Source organism: Perca flavescens, chromosome 12, assembly GCF_004354835.1.
Source record: "Perca flavescens isolate YP-PL-M2 chromosome 12, PFLA_1.0, whole genome shotgun sequence".
NCBI classification, from domain to species: Eukaryota; Metazoa; Chordata; class Actinopteri; order Perciformes; family Percidae; genus Perca; species Perca flavescens.
Genome location: NC_041342.1, coordinates 19,013,446 through 19,033,218, shown reverse-complemented (window position 1 = coordinate 19,033,218; position 19,773 = coordinate 19,013,446). Strand labels below are relative to the sequence as shown.

Genomic DNA, 19,773 nt, shown 5'->3' with positions numbered 1-19,773 from the left:
TTTCCTTTATACGTCAGGTGGCCGGTCCGTTTTCAAGAGAGGCGAAGTAGTAACCGAGCAAACATTGGTCCGACGGCAACGTTGTGTCCCTGGCCAAAAATAGTCGCGGTAGGACGGCATAAATCGGTAAAAAGATGTTACAGAACATTTCCTAAAAATGCATTCAGATACATTTGTACATGTCAACAGTTCTGTGGGGTTGCATGTATAATTGTTATTTTGACTTTTAGCTACGTGTACTTCAACATATACCATGTTGTGAATCAGTTGTAAGTGGACGTCCACTAAGTGACGTCCTTTACACGTGCATTTATAGTCCATCATGCCCCTCTATGAAATCAATTGTGATAAAGCTGCGCTAAACCCTTGCATGGTTAATACTGCAATAATTAATTTAATTCGCCAAGTTTTTAAAAGGTTGTGAAGACGTCCACTGACGTCCTTTACACGTCTATAATCAAGGCTGTGGATAGTCGTCCACTGACGTCTTTTACACGTCTAGTCAAGCAAAACAGAAAAAGAAACACGATTTATATACAAAGTACATTTACTTTATGTTGTTTAAATAAATTATAATTACACAGTGCCCAGTGTGGTTAAGTGATTGCAAAGCCACTGCATTTTAGTCATTATTTCAACCTGTTGTACCTGATGTATTTTTTTTTAAATGAATGTATGCATACATGTAAAACATAAATATATCCGGTCACCATTTATGTCGGAGTTGTATGTAATCATTGACATATATAAAATGTAATTGCCATTGACAGGGAAACTGCTGCCAAGATGTAGTAACAAAAGATCTCTCGATATTACAAAATCCCGCGATAGGATAGATTATCTCGCGAGATGTTAACGCGTTCTCCCCATAGACTCCGGAACCAGTAACTTGAACGTTGAACAACCACGAGGAGAGGAGGAATTGAGTTGTATCGATAATATTATTAAAACTCTACTGTTGGGTAAGTACATTTTGTATTATTAGATTAACGTGCTTGAGTTTTACTTGTTTGACATGAATGAACCGAAAGAAATGATGCTCACATTGTCAACTGAAATGTACTGAGTTTGGCTAAAATTAGCTAGCTAGCAAACGTTAGTAGGCTGAAAGTTACTTTGAACTTATACAACGGTATACCATAGTATAAAGTATGTTTAATGTTACAGTCAAAGTTGTGAAGTGTATGTTTTAACATTGCATGCAATTGCTACGCTGCATTGTACGGTTAATCGTGATTTTTTTTTTACCTTATTTGGTTATTTATAGAATGGGTTAGGGTTATATATATATATATATATATATATATATATATATATATATATATATATATATATATATATATATATATTATTATTATTTTTTTTTTTTTTTTTGATGTAGCTTTTTCTAACTTTTCATTCATGAAACGGGTGCAAAATCTTGTTTCATTTATTTTTTTAATTTAGTTATAGGACCATAAAAACATTTTGAAAATAATTCAATGTAATTTTTTTCCTACCGTTTGTTTAGTTTATTATTATTATTATTATTATTATTATTATTGTAATATTCTCTTCCCTCAGATGCTGTGAAGAGGTGGAGCCCAAATTCAACTGAATCAGAAATTGATGCGGCTATGGTGGAACACTTGAAACATGCTCCAGGAAGAGCTAGGGGTGTGGTTATAACAAATAACTTTTCTGGTGCAAAAGATGTTGCAAAAAGATGCTACACAAAGGGAGATATTTGTGACAGTGTTATTGAACTGAACTAAATTAACGGAATTGAGCTAAAACTGAATTTGTTTTGTAATGAACACGTTTTTTCTGTTTCCCGGGTGAATCTGTATTGTATAAACCGTAAAATAAATAAATGTGATTTGGAATTTTGTGGCTTTTTAGTTTATCCCATTATCTTTATGATCATTTGTAATGAACTACTAAAATGAAAATAAGATAACTTTATTTTACATGTAGTTAGTGTAATAACTATAAATTCTGCATAATTACATGCAACAAACCTTAACCCTATATTCAGATGCAGTTAATTATATTAATAAGTAGCCTACTTAAATGTATAAGTAAAGTGTTGTTTGATCTATAACGTGTTATAGACGTTCAGGTATGACTGGACCGATTTTGGACCTTTTTAGAACCTTTGTCAAGTTTATATGTATAAACGATTTAATACAATGGGTGTATGATTATTTTATATGCAGGCTTATGTATAGCTTACATTTATGCAGAAACACACCTTATAAACATCCAGAAGAAGACTAATTCTGACGTCCAGGGACGTGCAGAAAAGACGTGGAATTCACGGCCATGTGACGTCAAAGACGTCGGTTCAACTTTCATTTTGGAACTATTTTTCAACCATGACGGGACGTCTCGGACGGACGTCTTTTCAACGGTCATTAAACGTCCAAATGTTTGCTGGGATGTAGGCTGAGTCCTGCAGCGGCGCTGCGTGTCAATCTCTCTCCCCCTTCCCTGTCTGTCCACTGTCACTACATAATAAGGGAAAAGTCCCCCAAAAATAAATCTATAAAAATAAAAAACGTCTAGACCCCATTTTTTGAGACATATTTGCAGGTTTATATGCGGACCATTACGGTATCAATCCTGGAAACAATATTGATGATTAACTAGGCAAAATGTCAATGAGTTTATAGATGCACATTAGTTGCAGCAGCAGCACCATAAAGACTCATTTGCTTCTACCAACTGTCACCTACACGTGGCGCGTAAACCTGAGGATGGAGCTTTTAACTGAGGCGCTCTAAACTTAACAGAAGAGGCACAGAGAATCAGAGGTAAAATTAATGTTGGTTTGATATGATGCGTTACATGTTCTTTTTTAACCTTTTATAATATAATATAATATACGGCCTGAGCTGCAGTTCACTATCACCATCGTCACTCCTGTGCTGTGGTTACACCAGCACGTCATTCTTTTTACCTGGTGGCTCGCTATTTGGTGCCATCTTCTGCTGTTATGAATGTATATTGACATTTAAAAGTCTAGACCCCTGGAGAGACTTCGTTTGCAGATATGCAAAAATATTTATTGTACAACTGCACGATAAAATGTACAAAGTCTTTTGGAGATTAGACTCCATCGAATTAATTATATTTTTAAAGGGGTAGAGAACAGGAAAAAAAACCCGATGGAGTCCAGACACTGGTGGCGGAGAAAGAGACCAGACCGAAGAGGCAACGGAGCGGTCAGCCGGGAGAAACATGAAGTCTAAAAAAAAAAAAAAGTCTAAACCCCACTTTTTCAGACATATTTGCATGTCAATCAGATCTTTCTGCCAGAGCAGGCCTCTTTAAACACAACATGTGAACAGGTGCTAATTCTTACACAACTTCATCAAAAGAGCCTCAGGTGTAAATATGAATGTGATATAAGTAAATTAGAATATGAGGCCCTGCAGAAACACGGTCACTGAGCTATAAAAACTGCACCAAAACTCAGAACTTTACTGCTACACGCTAAGACAGGTAAGCAAGTGGCAGGTGTGGTGCTCTCCTTTTCTCCACCAGCATCTCTTTTTGTGAATATAGTATCTAAATTAATTTATTATTTTTAATTCTGAAATCTAAAAAAACTAAACAGTCTTTTTCTTGTTCTACACAGGTTGTAAAAAAAGATGAACACCATCCAGGTGATTTCCCTGACCCTGCTGTCCGTTCTGGCGGCCAACGCTCAGTTCATCATGTCAGGAAGATGCCCCAAGCCTGCTGTTCAAGAGGACTTTGATGCTGCCAGGGTGAATACCAAAGCTTTTAATTTTGATATATTCTGTAGCGAAACAAGGTAGAATTTCAGTTTCATTTTTTAAATTTAAATTCCATAAGTTAACAAATGAGGAGTTCCCGGGCAACTGCTTGTCCCACTAGACATACACTGCCACTTAATGCCTCAAGATTCTGCAGCTCTTCATTAAGAATTGAATGTGGTGTTTTTATGTTCCTTGTGCTTCCTCTGCAGTATCTTGGTAAGTGGTATGATATCCAGGGACTGCCAAATACCTTCAAGAAGGGCGAGTGCGCCATGGCCACCTACAGCTTGAGCCCTGGAGTTGAATTTAGTGTTCTCCACAGAGAGCTGCTGTGAGTACTCCAGCTGCATTAAAATTAATTTTTTAAGAGTTGAACACAATAAATTTACTTTATGGAGCTTAAACAAAGAGATACAGGAGGTCTATTAAACTGTACAAGCTAAAAGAATGAGGTTTTGTGCAGCCAGTACCAGTTAAATTTGTCAGGAAGTCTTATCCTGGTAGTAAAACTATCAGCGCAAACAATATATATTTTAAATATATTCCAGCCAGTAAATGACTGTAAATTACATTAATTCAAGGAAATGTTAATTTACTTGAACTTCATACTTGAACTCCCCTACATTTATTTGACAGCTGAAGTTACTTTACAGATTAAGACTGTACAGATAAAACATATGATCAAGTTATAAAATATGATGCTGTGCTGTAGATTGAACTATTCATAAAGTATTTAAAGTATGCTCAATATTTATCAGCGGTGACAATACAATCCTCTGTCTTAAAGCATCAGTAATAATATTCACATAATATAACTCTGTGAAAGGGACCGTTCTGTCCAACAAGTACTTTTACTTTAATACTTTAAGTACATTTTGCTGTTAATATCTTAGTACTATATCTTTTTACTGTCTTTCTCTTTTAGTGCTGATGGGACCATTATATCCGCCATTGGCTCTGCCATAGCAGAAGATCCCTCTGAGCCTGCCAAGCTGCAGTTTTTTTTTGAGAGTAAGAACCCCTAATTATTACAACCTGGAAAGATTACTATTCCAACACTTTAACTTGCAGTTGAACGGCATCTTTAACAATACTTTACATGTGAAAACAGAAATTTTGAAAACTTTACTCTCCTGTCCCTCCAGACGATGCCCCTGTTCCTTACTGGGTGCTGTCCACCGACTACGACAACTACGCTCTGGTCTACAGCTGCATCGAACTCGGGGCGATGCATGCGGCATATGCCGGTATCGTGAGCAGGCAGCCCACCCTGCCTGAGGAGACAATCAAGGAGCTACATGGCACCCTGTCCTCTTTTGGAGTCGGAGCGGATAAGCTGCTCACCGCCAACCAGGATGCAGCTTCCTGCAGCGCCATGAACCAGTAAACAGATTGAGATAGTCTCTACAGATTGTGGTGCATTGTGGTGCTTTTGATTGTACTTTCACTGTTTGTTTCAAACTAAGTCAATGCAATAAACTTATTTTATCGGCATCTGAGGGCCTCTGTGCTGGTCTGAATACAGTATTGATAATTCATTAACTGATCATTACCTTGCTGCTATTTTTGTCTTACTAAAATGATTCTTTGGTATACCCAACCAATAAGATTAAGTTTTCTTTCCCTCTGCTTAAAAAAAGTGGATGTAGATCTAGAAAGGTGGAAGTATCTACCTATATCCCTAATTAGATGAATAAACTGTATGAAAAAGAATATTCTACCCAAATCTTTTCAAATCTATTCTAAGCTCTTCCAACACCAATCCCAAAAGCCTTCTTTAAAAATTTGGATAGCAAGATTTTTAGATTCCTGTGGAACGGCAAAGTTCCTAGAGTCAAGCTTAAACCGCTATCCGAATCAGAATCTCAAAAATGTTTATTAACAAGTATGTTTGTATACTGACAAAGAATATGCCTTGGTGTTTGGTGCATACAATAAACATATTACAGTAACTAAACTGAATGGTTTAATTGCTAGCTAGTATTATCCAGAAAATTACCAGTCCAGCATTTAATAGCTAAGGCAAGGCAAGGCAGCTTAGTTCTTTTCTTCGGCAAAACTTGCAAAACCTGGAACGGTCTTCAGACCATCTCTAATAGTCATGAAACGTGCTAGTTTCGTAGACTATGTATTTTATTCTTAATTTAATAGTTTCTCAGACTATTTCTGTTCAATTGTAATTGTTTTGGTCTTCAGACCCTTTTGTTAGTTATCAAACTAACTTTGTTTACTCTCCACAGCCTGTCTGTTCTGTAATCTATTGTCACACCCATGTCAAAGAAATAATCAGAAATATGTCAGTTTCTGCAAAATCTCACTGGAATAATCATAAATTCAATTCTATTAATTGATCTAACTAGAACCCCAAAGAACTGAGAGATAAAATATGTGAATAAAAGTTAGAATGTCATACAGTGTCAACTTCAGTATGAAAAATGATAAGAATTTAAAGAAAGAGCAGTTAAAACAGTTAAACATATAAAAGCAGATAAAATAGGTTATTTAAAGAAAGGCAACATCAAAAAGATAGGTCTTCGGCCTTGATTTAAAAGAACGGAGAGTTGCAGCGGACCTGCAGTTTTCTGGGAGCTTGTTCCAGATATGTGGAGCATAAAAACTGAAAGCTGCTTCCCCCTGTTTAGTTCTGACTCTGGGGACAACAAGTAGACCTGTCCCAGACGACCTGAGAGATCTGGGTGGGTCATAGTGTAGTAGCAGATCAGAAATGTATTTTGGCCCTAAACCGTTTAGTGATTTATAAACCAGCAAAAGTATTTTGAAATCAATTCTTTGAGGCACTGGAAGCCAGTGTAGAGACTTCATGAACTGGAGTGATGTGATCTACTTTCTTGGTTTTAGTGAGGACTCGAGCAGCAGCGTTCTGAATCAGCTGCAGCTGTCTGATTGATTTTTTAGGGAGACCTGTAAAGACACCGTTACAGTAGTCAAGTCTACTGAAGATAAAAGCATGGACAAGTTTTTCCAAATCCAAATCCAAGTCCTTTAACCCTCAATATATTTTTAAGGTGATAATAGGCTGATTTTGTAATTGTCTTAATATGGCTTTTAAAATTCAGGTCTGAGTCCATGACTACACCAAGATTTCTGGCTTTGTCTGTTGTTTTTAACATTGTCGTTTGAAGCTGAGCGTTGACTTTTAATCGTTCCTCTTTAGCTCCAAAAACAACCCCCTCAGTTTTTTCTTCATTTAATTTAAGAAAGTTCTGGCGCATCCAGTTGTTAATTTGTTCAATGCACATATTCAGTTGTTGTATTGGGCTATAGTTCCCTGGCGATAAGGTTATGTAAATTTGTGTGTCATCCGCATAACTATGGTAATTTATTTTGTTGTTTTCCATAATCTGAGCCACTTTAGCTAACATTAGCTAAAGTCAGACATTTTTAACCCTGTCAAAAATACAGGGTACCGAGCATGACCAAAGGTATGGCTTTATCTGTATGACATTAGACCATCTCTGCTTTTTTTGTATGATAATCCATCTACAGTTGTTGAGATTTTTCACTCAAAACCAAACATGTCAGCCTCACAATGGCACTAGAGGAAAGTTCATAGGGTCACCAAAGTCATTAAGGTTCATCTTCTGGGCAACATGAATGTCAGTACAAAATTGAGATTGAGATACTAAAGAAGTAGAGCGACCAAAATTATTATCCAAAAACTACTTGAACAATCTACTGTAGTCATCGATAGCAGAAAAGCTATCTAACTTTTACACAACCTGTCATGTAGATCTTTTCTGCCAGAGCAGAGGCCTCTTGAAACACCAACTTTTTCAGACATATTTGCAGGCTTATATTTGGGCCCTTTCAATATTAATCCTGGAAACAACATTGATTATTAACTAGGCAAAATGCCAATGAGTTTACACTTGTACATTAGTTGCAGCAGCAGCACCATGCAGACTCATTTGCTTATACCAACTGTCACTTACATTTGGCACCGTAAACCTGAGGATGGAACTTTCAACTGCCAGAGGCCTCTTCAAATAGAACATGTGAACAGGTGCCAATTCTTACAGAACTTCCTCAAAACAGCCTCAGGTGTAAATTGTCAATGTGAAATAAATTAATATGAATATGAGGCCTTGAGTCCAGCTCAAACCCCTGTCAGAATCATAATAAGGCGTATTACCAAGTACATTTTCAATTACATGGAAATTGCCTTGGTGTTTGGTGAATGGTTTAATTACTAGCTATTATTATCTACAAAATTAACAGTCTAGGATTTGCTAGCTACAATTAGCTAAAGTCAAAATAGAGGAGAATTCTCACTCGCAAACACAAATGTCAACCACACAGTGGCACTTCAGGAAAGGTCATGGGGTCACCAAAGTCATTAGTGTTTATCTTCTGGGCAACATGAATGTCTGTACACTATTGACATTGAGACATTTTAATCTGCACTAAAGAAGTGGACCAACCAACATTATTATCCAAAAATGACTTTAACATCTACTGTAGTTATCAATAGCGGAACAGTTATCTAACTTTTACACAACCTGTAAATCAGATCTTTTCTGCCAGAGGCCTCTTCAAATAGAAAATGTGAACATGTGCCAATTCTTACACAACTTTCCCAAAATAGCCTCAGGTGTAAACTGTCAATGTGAAATAAGTTAATATGAGGCCTTGAGTCCAGCTCAAACCCCTGTCAGAATCAGAATCACAGGCGTATCACCAAGTACATTTTCAATTACAAGGAATTGCCATGGTGTTTGGTGCATACAATAAAGATATTACTGTAAGAGGAAATGTTGCCCCACTGAACAAGGAGGGCTAAATCTACCTAACTTCCGGCTATATTTGGCTGCTCCGTTCAGAGCTATTAGGAAATGGATTAAAAACCTAGAATACATTCCAGCATTAAACATATTAAACAGTCTCATACAGCTGAAGTGAGACATCGATCGTAATCCAAACTCAGTGCTTCAGTTTACATTATGTGCGTCAGGCTCGGGTCGGGTTTGGACCAATAAATAGAATGCTTGTCATGTTCTAGTCAGGCTTGGTTACCTCTCCAGTTTAAGAAATATACGGCCTGAGCTGCAGTTCACTATCACCATCGTCACTCCTGTGCTGTGGTTACACCAGCACGTCATTCTTTTTACCAGGTGGCTCGCTATTTGGTGCCATCTTCTGTTGTTATGAATGTATATTGACAATATTGACATTTAAAAGTCTAGACCCCTGGACTAGCTCACCCAGTAATTCAATCAGGAGAGACTTCATTTGCAGATATGCAAAAATATTTATTGTACAACTGCCCGATAAAATGTACAAAGTCTTTTGGAGATTAGACTCCATCAAATTAATTATATTTTAAAAGAGGTAGAGAACAGGAACAAAACCCCCCGATGGAGTCCAGACACTGGTAGTGGCGGAGAAAGCGGAGCGGTCAGCCGGGAGAAACATGAAGACCGGAGGTGGCAGGGGAGGAGGAGGGTTGAGCGCTTCGCCTGAAACGACAGCTGACAGCACAGGGAGAGAACAGATTTAAAGCAGAGTTGTAATGTTGTGATTGGCCCTTGAATTTTGTGGCCAAGTCTGATTGGTTTAACTGAAAGTATCGCTTCTAAACAGCTGATTTGATTGAAAGAATTTGCGCTGAGCATTCGCCCCATTTAGGCTGAGTCCTGCAGCGGCGCTGGGTTCAAATCCGACCTGCTGCCCTTTGCTGTGTGTCATCCCCCATGTCTCTCTCTCCCCCTTTCCTGTCTATCCACTGTCACTACACAATAAGGGAAAAGCCCCCTCAAAAAAAATAAATAAAAAAGTCTAAACCCCACTTTTTGAGACATATTTGCAGGCTTATATGCGGGCCAATACGGTATCAATCCTCGAAACAATATTGATGATTAACTAGGCAAAATGTCAATGAGTTTATAGATGCATATTAGTTGCAGCAGCAGCACCATGCAGACTCATTTGCTTCTACCAACTGTCATCTACACGTGGCGCGTAAACCTGAGGTTGGAGCTTTCAACTGAGGTGTTCTAAACTTAACAGAAGAGGCACAGAGAATCAGAGGTAACATTAATGTTGGTTTGATATGATGCGTTATAAGTTCTTTTTAACCTTTGTTGTCGAAATGGAATTGACTTTAACTGAACTGATCTGAATGGTTTAATTGCTAGCTAGTATTATCTAGAAAATTACCAGTCCAGCATTTGCTAGCTAATATTAGCTAAAGTCAGCCATTTTTAACCCTGTCAAAAATACAGGTTACCGACCAAAGGTACTGCTATAACATTAGACCATCTCTGCTTTTTTTGTATGATAATCCATCTACAGTTGTTGAGATTTTTCACTTAAAGCCACAAATGTCAGCCTCACAGTGGCACTAGAGGAAAGGTCATTAGGTCACCAAAGTCAGTAGGGTTCATCTTCTGGGCACCATGAATGTCTGTACAAAACTGAGATTGAGATATTTTTATCTGCACTAAAGAAGTGGACCAGCCAACATTATTATCCAAAAATGACTTTAACATCTACTGTAGTTATCAATAGCGGAACAGTTATCTAACTTTTACACAACCTGTCAATCCGATCTTTTCTGCCAGAGGCCTCTTCAAATAGAAAATGTGAACAGGTGCCAATTCTTACACAACTTTCCCAAAATAGCCTCAGGTGTAAACTGTCAATGTGAAATAAGTTAATATGAGGCCTTTAAACACACAGGTTACACAACCTGTGTGTTTAAAGAGCAGGCCTCTTTAAACACAAAATGTTAACAGGTGCCAATTCTTACACAACTTCATCAAAAGAGCCTCAGGTGTAAATATGAATGTGATATAAGTAAATTAGAATATGAAGCGCTGCAGAAACACGGTCACTGAGCTATAAAAACTGCACCAAAACTCAGAACTTTACTGCTACCCGCTAAGACAGGTAAGCAAGTGGCATGTGTGGTGCTCTCCTTTTCTCCACCAGCATCTCTTTTTGTGAATATAGTATCTAAATTAAGTTATTATCTTTATTATCTTTAATTCTGAAATTTCTTTTCTTTTTCTTGTTCTACACAGGTTGTAAAAAAAGATGAACACCATCCAGGTGATTTCCCTGACCCTGCTGTCCGTTCTGGCGGCCAACGCTCAGTTCATCATGTCAGGAAGATGCCCCAAGCCTGCTGTTCAAGAGGACTTTGATGCTGCCAGGGTGAATACCAAAGCTTTTAATTTTGATATATTCTGTAGCGAAACAAGGTAGAATTTCAGTTTCATTTTTTAAATTTAAATTCCATAAGTTAACAAATGAGGCTTTCCCAGGCAACTGCTTTTCCCACTAGACAAACACTGCCACTTAATGCCTCAAGATTCTGCAACTCTTCATTAAGAATTGAATGTGGTGTTTTTATGTTCCTTGTGCTTCCTCTGCAGTATCTTGGTAAGTGGTATGATATCCAGGGACTGCCAAATACCTTCAAGAAGGGCGAGTGCGCCATGGCCACCTACAGCTTGAGCCCTGGAGTTGAATTTAGTGTTCTCCACAGTGAGCTGCTGTGAGTACTCCAGCTGCATTAAAATGAATTTTTTAAGAGTTGAACACTTTAAATTTACTTTATGGAGCTTAAACAAAGAGATACAAAAGGTCTATTAAACTGTACAAGCTAAAAGAATACAGTTTTGTGCAGCCAGTACCAGTTAAATTTGTCAGGAAGTCTTATCCTGGTAGTAAAACTATTAGCTCAAACAATATATTTTAAATATATTCCATCCAGTAAATGACTGTTAATTTACTTGAGTATTTCAACTTCATACTTGAACTCCACTACATTTATTTGACAGCTGAAGTTACTTTACAGATTAAGACTGTACAGACAAAACATATGATCAAGTTATAAAATATGATGCTGTGCTGTAGATTGAACTACCCAACAGTATATAAAGTATTTAAAGTGTGCTCCATCTTTATCAGCTGTACAATACAATCCTATGTCTTAAATCATCAGTAATAATATTCACATAATTTAACTCTGTGAAAGGGACCGTTCTGTCCAACAAGTAATTTTACTTTAATACTTTAAGTACATTTTGCTGTTAATATCTTAGTACTGTATCTTTTTACTGTCTGTTTCTTTTAGTGCTGATGGGACCATTATATCCGCCATTGGCTCTGCCATAGCAGAAGATCCCTCTGAGCCTGCCAAGCTGCAGTTCTTTTTTGAGAGTAAGAACCCCTAATTATTACAACCTGGAAAGATTACTATTCCAACACTTTAACTTGCAGTTGAGCCGCATCTTTAACAATACTTTACATGTGAAAACAGAAATTTTGAAAACTTTACTCTCCTGTCCCCCCAGACGATGCCCCTGTTCCTTACTGGGTGCTGTCCACCGACTACGACAACTACGCTCTGGTCTACAGCTGCATCGAACTCGGGGCGATGCATGCGGCATATGCCGGTATCGTGAGCAGGCAGCCCACCCTGCCTGAGGAGACAATCAAGGAGCTACATGGCACCCTGTCCTCTTTTGGAGTCGGAGCGGATAAGCTGCTCACCGCCAACCAGGATGCAGCTTCCTGCAGCGCCATGAACCAGTAAACAGATTGAGACAGTCTCTACAGATTGTGGTGCATTGTGGTGCTTTTGATTGTACTTTCACTGTTTGTTTCAAACTAAGTCAATGCAATAAACTTATTTTATCGGCATCTGTGGGCCTCTGTGCTGGTCTGAATACAGTATTGATAATTAATTAACTGATCGTTACAACGATCTTACTTTTTCAGTCCTGATACCAATACCGATGCCAGGGCTTTGTGTATCTGTAGATAGCCTACCCGATAATGATCCGATACCATTGCTGAATTAATAATAAACTGTATACCTTCCACCTTATACCTTCCTTCCACCATGTGGAAGAGACTAAAGGCACCCGACCTTCTTAACTAAACATTACTTTCCTAACTAAGACAAAATAACATAGATGTAATGTATTGAATTCTTATTTATTTGTTATTTAAAAAACAATTGTGCATTCAAATCAAAAATATAATGTAATCAAACTTCTTAAACTAAATTTAAATAACTAATAATGGGCCTTCAATAATGGGCCACATATAGGTTTATAATGGCTTATTCTACTGTCAGGAGTACATAGAATATCACAAAAACATGTTAATGTCATCATGTTTACTAAAAGCTTTCATTAAGGGTTTGCTTGGCTCCATGACATTATACAATAACTTTATATGAAGGAGAATCCATGAAACAGTTACAGAAGCTAAACTATTTTTATTGTGCAAACTGCAAAGTAGTAAAATAAACTCAAATCGAATGAATAGCCTACAACTTTAACATTGTTTCCCTTTCAAAACAAAACAATGATCAATGATTACCAAATTTTTCTCTCATATTGCTCCTCATAACCACTGAAAACTGTCAAAAAATCGAACCCAAAGTCCAGTTATTATGGTCGTTATCTGACATCTGATGCGTTTCTGCTTCACATTTTCAGCAGGGCAGCGGAGCGGCTGTGGGTTGACTCCCCACGGTTCTCATAGGCTTTATAAGTCATAACGTGAAAAAGCTTAACGTGGTTTTATGTACCTAAACAATGATCAACCATCACCACATTTCTGGTTAGATTTTTTGACAATGAAGAAGAAAACGCTAATATGAGATAACTTATAATCGTTGGATTTCGGTTTAGTTCTTTTGACAGGCTTAAGTGTTCATTACAAGATATGGCCATGATAAATTTGGTGATCATTGATCGTTGTTGAGGTACATTAAACCACGTTAAGTTTTTTCACGTTAAGGAGAATGTAAGCCTGAGGAGACAATCAAGGAGCTACATGGCACCCTGTCCTCTTTTGGAGTCGGAGTGGATAAGCTGCTCACCACCAACCAGGATGCAGCTTCCTGCAGCGCCATGAACCAGTAAACAGATTGAGATAGTCTCTACAGATTGTGGTGCATTGTGGTGCTTTTAATTGTACTTTCACTGCTTGTTTCAAACTAAGTCAATGCAATACACTTATTTTATCAGCATCTGTGGGCCTCTGTGCTGGTCTGAATAGTGATATTGATCATGAATTAACTAATCGTTACCTTGCTGCTATTTTTGTCTTACTTAAATGACTCTTTGGTATACCCAACCAATAAGATTAAGTTTTCTTCCCCTCTGCTTAAAAAAAGTGGATGTAGATCTAAAAAGGTGGAAGTATCTACTTATATCCCTAATTAGACAAATAAACTGTATGAAAAAGAATATCCTACCCACATCTTTTCAAATCTATTCTAAGCTCTTCCAACACCAATCCCAAAAGCCTTCTTTAAAAATTTGGATAGCAAGATCTTTAGATTCCTGTGGAACGGCAAAGTTCCTAGAGTCAAGCTTAAACCGCTATCCGAATCCGAATCTCAAAAATGTTTATTAACAAGTATGTTTGTAAACTGACAAAGAATATGCCTTGGTGTTTGGTCCATACAATAAACATATTACAGTAACTGAACTGAATGGTTTAATTGCTAGCTAGTATTATCTAGAAAATTACCAGTCCAGCATTTAATAGCTAACATTAGCTAAACTCAGCCATTTTAACCCTGTCAAAACAGGGTACTGAGCATGACCAAAGGTATGGCTTTATCTGTATGACATTAGACCATCTCTGCTTTTTTTTGCATGATAATCCATCTACAGTTGTTGAGATTTTTCACTCAAAACCAAACATGTCAGTCTCACAATGGCACTAGAGGAAAGTTCATAGGGTCACCAAAGTCATTAAGGTTCATCTTCTGGGCAACATAAATGTCCGTACAAAACTGAGATTGAAATATTTTAATCCGCACTAACAAAGTGGACCGACCAACATTATTATCCAAAAACTACTTGAACAATCTGCTGTAGTCTTCGATAGCAGAACAGCTATCTAAGTTTTACACAACCTGTCATGTAGATATTTTCTGCCAGAGTCCTCTTCAAATAGAAAATGTGAACAGGTGCCAATTCTTACACAATTTCCTCAAAACAGCCTCAGGTGTAAATTGTCAATGTGAAAAAGTTAATATGAATATGAGGCCTCGAGTCCAACTCAAACCCCTGTCAGAATCCGAATCATAAGGCGTATTACCAAGTAAATTTTCAATTACATGGAAATTGCCTTGTTTTTGGTGCATACAATAAATATTTTACTGTAAGAGGAAATGTTTTACCACTGAACAAGGGTTGAATCTACCTGACTTCCAGGTGTATTTGGCTGCTCAATTCAGAGCTATTTAGAAATGGATTAAAAGCCTAGAACACAGACAGAATCCTTGTCGTGTTCTAGTCAGGCTTAGTTACTACTCTCCAGTTTAAGAAATATACGGCCTAAGCCGCAGTTCACTATCACCATTGTCACTCCTCTGCTGAGGTTACACCAGCACGTCATCCTTGCTACCCGGTGGCTCGCTATTTGGTGCCATCTGCTGCTGTTATGAATGTATATTGACAGAGATTTAAAAGTTTATACCCCACTTTGAGACATATTTGCAGGCTTATATTCAGGCCCATACGGTACCAGTCCTAGAAACAACATTTATGATTAACTAGGTGTGGCAGTGCAAGTGGCCTATGACACTCGAGAAGCTAAAAATGTCCGACAACGCCACTTGGGATAGGCCCAAGACCTTTAAAGCATACAGTATGTTTCAGTTTAGTTTCCACCAACCTTGGGTTTTAGGTACTATGAAAGTAGCTCGGCTTTAATCGGTGTTCGTTGCCATGGTATCTTACGCTGCACGGCTAACCTGCTCCGGGGAAGGTTATGTTCTGGATTTGAGATCTCAGTCTGAAGTTTGACAAATCAGCGGTGAGCAAAGAAACATATAGGTGACGTAATTAATTCCCAGCTTCTGTTCTCTGTTGCAATCATTGCAATGGCTTCACCTTTTCTTCCAAATCCTGTGGACATCTCAGCACAAATTGTTAGACGAGCACTTTGTAGAGAAAGAGTTTTTAGGGACAGACAAAATCCCCTTGACTTTCCTGATACTTACTTGTATGAAAGATACAGATTTTCCGCGGAAGGAATAACTTATCTTTGCGAACTTCTTGAGCCGCACATAACAAATGTGACTCGTCGAAGCCATGCACTTACTGTACCGCAAATGGCATGTATTGCGTTGCGTTTTGTTGCAAGTGGTACATACTTGTATGCGGTCTAGCTAACTTGGCCTTACAAAAGTCACGGGCATTGTTTTCTACTGAATTCTCGTCTAAATTAATCATATAAAGACGAGAAAGTGAGGGCTACAATATACATGTGAGTGTGAGTTCGAGACCAAATGCGTGTTTCATAGGCTACTATTTTATACAGTCTAAGTTCTTATAATCAATGGCAAGCTATACAGCCATAGCAACCAATGTAAACAAACCTAGCAACTGATAAAGTTGATGTAGGCAGCTGCATGGAGATGGCTAGCAAGCGAGAACATGTCAAATACCCCAAAACCAGCCTTAATAATAATTCAACAAAATAGCCACAAAGTAAAGAATACATACACTACCGGTCAAAAGTTTGGGGTCACTTAGAAATTTCCATTCCAGACAGAATACCAGCAGAGATCAGTTGCATTGTTTTTTTTAATCAGGGCAGCAGTTTTCAGATTACATTATGTGCTTACATAATTGCAAAATGGTTCTCGACTGTTGTAGACAGAAGTGGCTGAAGAAATGCTTGAAATTCCATGCTTTTTGGTCTAAACGTCATACCCAAATTAAAAGTGGTACAGCTCCCATATACTTTGACACTTAGGGGTGTGCCTGATATCATTGGAAAGGAAACACTCAAGTTGTGTCAGGGTGATTCTAGGCCTTACTGACACAGAGTTACAGAGGCTAGAATGGAGATTTTTTATTTCTGTCCAAGTTATAAATCTGTAAAATTATTAAAATACACTGCTGTAAACACATCTGACAGGTGACAGACAACACAGAATTAGCCACGTCTCAGCTTACTACAGAATAAAATTCAGAAGCTAAAAGACTCAAAAATGGATTTTATATGAATTCTTTTCTACAAATATGTCTGTGCGTTTTTTTGCTGTGCGGTACAGTAAAACCTAACATCAGATCCATTTTAAGTGTTGCTGGTTTAATGACACGTTTCGGATCCATTACCACACTTCAGAGTGGACATTCAACAACTTCTAACTATACTTTGGGACTACTAGCTAGTGAAGAGCTCAGAAAAACACTCCTGCTCAACCCGCCATGTTGCCGGAACCCCGCCAGAGCCATATCAAAGGGCGGATTTTCTGGGATTTTCCATTTTCCCGTTTTGGTTTTAGAATGACAAACAGAAAGAGAATATCGTGTGTGTGTTTTTCCGTTCTGGTTTTTAAAACAGAAAAACCAAAGAAAAAACACATGGTTTTTGTGTTTTGGTTTTTCTGTTTTTCTGTTCTGGTTTTTAATACATAAAAACGCAGAATACATAAAATGTTTTGGTTTTTCTGTTTTGGTTTGAAAACCGAATAATGAATGAACGAACCATACACGGATTGTTTTGGTTTCTTTTTTTTGTTCTGGTTTTTAATACATAAAAACAAAGAAAACATAAAAATTTTTGGTTTCTGTTTTGGTTTGAAAACTGAATAATGAATGAACGAACCATACACGCATTCCGTACGTTTTGATAGTTTGTTTTTTCGTTTGAACCACAAAACAAAATAACGAGAAACCAGCTGTTTTTCGTTTGTCGTTTCAAACCAAAAACAAAGAAACGGTAAAAAAAAGAGCGCGTGTGTGCAGAGTTGTTACTGTTAGCACTATATTATATAATTAAATTATTAAAATAAAATTAAATTATTTAATGTGCTTTCCACCGTAATGGACCAAAATTGTTCCCCCTTTCTACCAGCAGTGTATGAAGGTAAATGGTGCAAAAGGTGAGAGCTTGTAGAATACAATGTGAGAACTTGGAGAACAAAAAATCTGAACTATGTTAAAAAATATTCACACACGTGATCTGAATTTGAAGTTGCAGAAAAAATATTCACAAATGTGTAGATTGATATTTGCATGAACACAATGACAGCTGCAAACTTGTAATGCAACATTTACTCGTGTACTTTATTTCTTTTTACTTCGGTTCATTTTCCATCACAACCACAACTCAGTGATTACAACCTCTCGAATGTCACTGCAACTTCACATATGTGCTCATCTGCGCCTCAACTTTTGCAAAACTTTTTGCGATACATTTAGTGCAAAACTAATTTGTAACTGGACTGTGGCTGTGGAGCTCTGAGCCAACGGAACGATGATAGCAGGGTTTCTATCGCCAGATGAGGGACAACTCTGTCCGGCTTAAGAGCTAGCATGGAAGCTTAGTGGAATAGCAAGCTAGCGTTAGCCAACTAACCAACCAGCCTGCTTCTAAATAAATACCTTTTTATTATCTTAACACTTTTTAACAGTCAAACTGAAACACTGGCGGTGAGCTCCAGGTCCTGCAGCCGCAGACGGACCGTCATCAGCGGGGATCGGCCAGCGGAGCAACGTTACTATTGCCAGAAAGCTTCGCTGCCGACCTCGACCTGAGCTCCAGCGGGACACGGAGAGCCCCGCACCCGGTAGCTTTATTTTTAAACGTAATTTACAAAGTGATCATATCGCACTGAAAGCTAAATATTTTGTCACTAGCAACCTACACCTGTCCTCTGTCAAATACAGTTGCATTTTCAGCTTTGAACAAAACCGTTCAGGAATTATTACAACAGTGGGGCGTGCGTAATGTTTCATTCGTCCCTGGTCAGGACGATTGAAACAGCATGGGGTGACGAATGAAACATACAATTTAAGCCATATAAACTTGCCACAACTTCAATATTTTACTACATATCATGAATGGTACCCCCAAAAGGTGTTATTTTAGATAGATTGTTGCTGGGCTTGATACGTCTTCGTGAATATCTCTTAACAACTCATTGCCGTCCCCTATGAAGCGCGTTTTTTGAAATATCATGCACTGTGGATGATTCTGCCATTTTTATAGCTAGAACAGTACGTTTTCCCATTTATATCATGTTTCTATTGTGGAAAATGTCGTCTCACTAGGTTTTTACGTGGGTTAGTCACTGCACATCCAAATAAGTTCCCACAGCCTGTCAGTCTAGGATAACGGTACTAGGATAACAGGAAAACTCACCGACGTATAGCCCAGCAACAATCTTTCTAAAATAACCCCTTTTGGGAGGACCATTCATGTAGTAAAATATTGAAGTTGTGGGAAGTTTATATGGCTTAAATTGTATGTTTCATTCGCCCCCCCTCCTGTTTCTACTCGTCCCGACCAGGGACGAATGAAACATTACGCACGCCCCACTTCTGCTGTAATAATTCCTGAACGGTTTTGTTCAAAGCTGAAAATGCAACTGTATTTGACAGAGGACAGGTGTAGGTTGCTAGTGACAAAATATTTTGCTTTCAGTGCGATATGATCGCTTTGTAAATTACGTTTAAATAAAAAGTATTTAAACTGTCCCGGCTTTCCCCTATATAATAGTGCTAACAGTAAAAACTCCCCTGCAAACACGTCTAGTTTGGGCCCAAATGGGCCTCACTTGGGCTGGTTGGGCTTCGGCTGGGCATGGGCACAGAGTGGGCTTTGTTGTTGGGCCCCACATGGGCAGTAGATGGGCTAAACTAAGTGGGCTCCATCTGGGCTCTACTCCTAAGATATTCAAAATTGATTGTCAGACATGGATGCTATTTTAAACAATAGCCAGTTTTTATACGAATTTTATTAGGCTATTAAGCTATTTAGAAGGGTAGCCATGGCAATTCAATAGTGGTCTTAAGCGCTATTACGACTTTCAACAGACATGTTTGCTAACGGTTTCCCCACACATGTTCAAACCATAGACATATAATGGACCAATAGACCCCGTTGCTCTGGACGGAGACCAGTGAAGGCTATTAGAAGCACTTTTCCGGTGATGGCCAGCTTTACTGCGCAGCCTCCAACTGAAAGAATGTGACGTGAGCAACGTGTCTGA

The 19,773-nt window shown here is 38.1% G+C and overlaps 2 protein-coding genes across 5 annotated transcripts; both read left to right on the top strand.

Moving 5' to 3' along the window:
* Nucleotides 1-69: 69 nt before the first annotated feature.
* On the top strand, nt 70-5,261 carry LOC114565676 (apolipoprotein D-like). Of its 3 annotated transcripts, none has more exons than XM_028593869.1 (5): nt 70-126; nt 3,623-3,755; nt 3,977-4,098; nt 4,693-4,778; nt 4,913-5,261. In XM_028593869.1, the coding sequence occupies exons 2-5, from the start codon at nt 3,636-3,638 to the stop codon at nt 5,152-5,154; spliced, it is 570 nt and encodes a 189-aa protein (XP_028449670.1). In that variant the 5' UTR covers nt 70-126; nt 3,623-3,635; the 3' UTR covers nt 5,155-5,261. The 3 variants fall into 3 exon arrangements, with proteins under 3 accessions (XP_028449670.1, XP_028449668.1, XP_028449669.1); XM_028593867.1 differs by lacking the exon at nt 70-126 and adding an exon at nt 2,629-2,795; XM_028593868.1 differs by lacking the exon at nt 70-126 and adding an exon at nt 3,404-3,486.
* A 4,371-nt stretch (nt 5,262-9,632) lies between these two features.
* Nucleotides 9,633-12,437, top strand: LOC114565596 (apolipoprotein D-like). 2 transcript variants are annotated; one of them, XM_028593756.1, is made up of 5 exons: nt 9,633-9,815; nt 10,811-10,943; nt 11,165-11,286; nt 11,869-11,954; nt 12,089-12,437. In XM_028593756.1, the coding sequence occupies exons 2-5, from the start codon at nt 10,824-10,826 to the stop codon at nt 12,328-12,330; spliced, it is 570 nt and encodes a 189-aa protein (XP_028449557.1). In that variant the 5' UTR covers nt 9,633-9,815; nt 10,811-10,823; the 3' UTR covers nt 12,331-12,437. The 2 variants fall into 2 exon arrangements, with proteins under 2 accessions (XP_028449557.1, XP_028449555.1); XM_028593754.1 differs by lacking the exon at nt 9,633-9,815 and adding an exon at nt 10,615-10,676.
* Nucleotides 12,438-19,773: the final 7,336 nt, after the last annotated feature.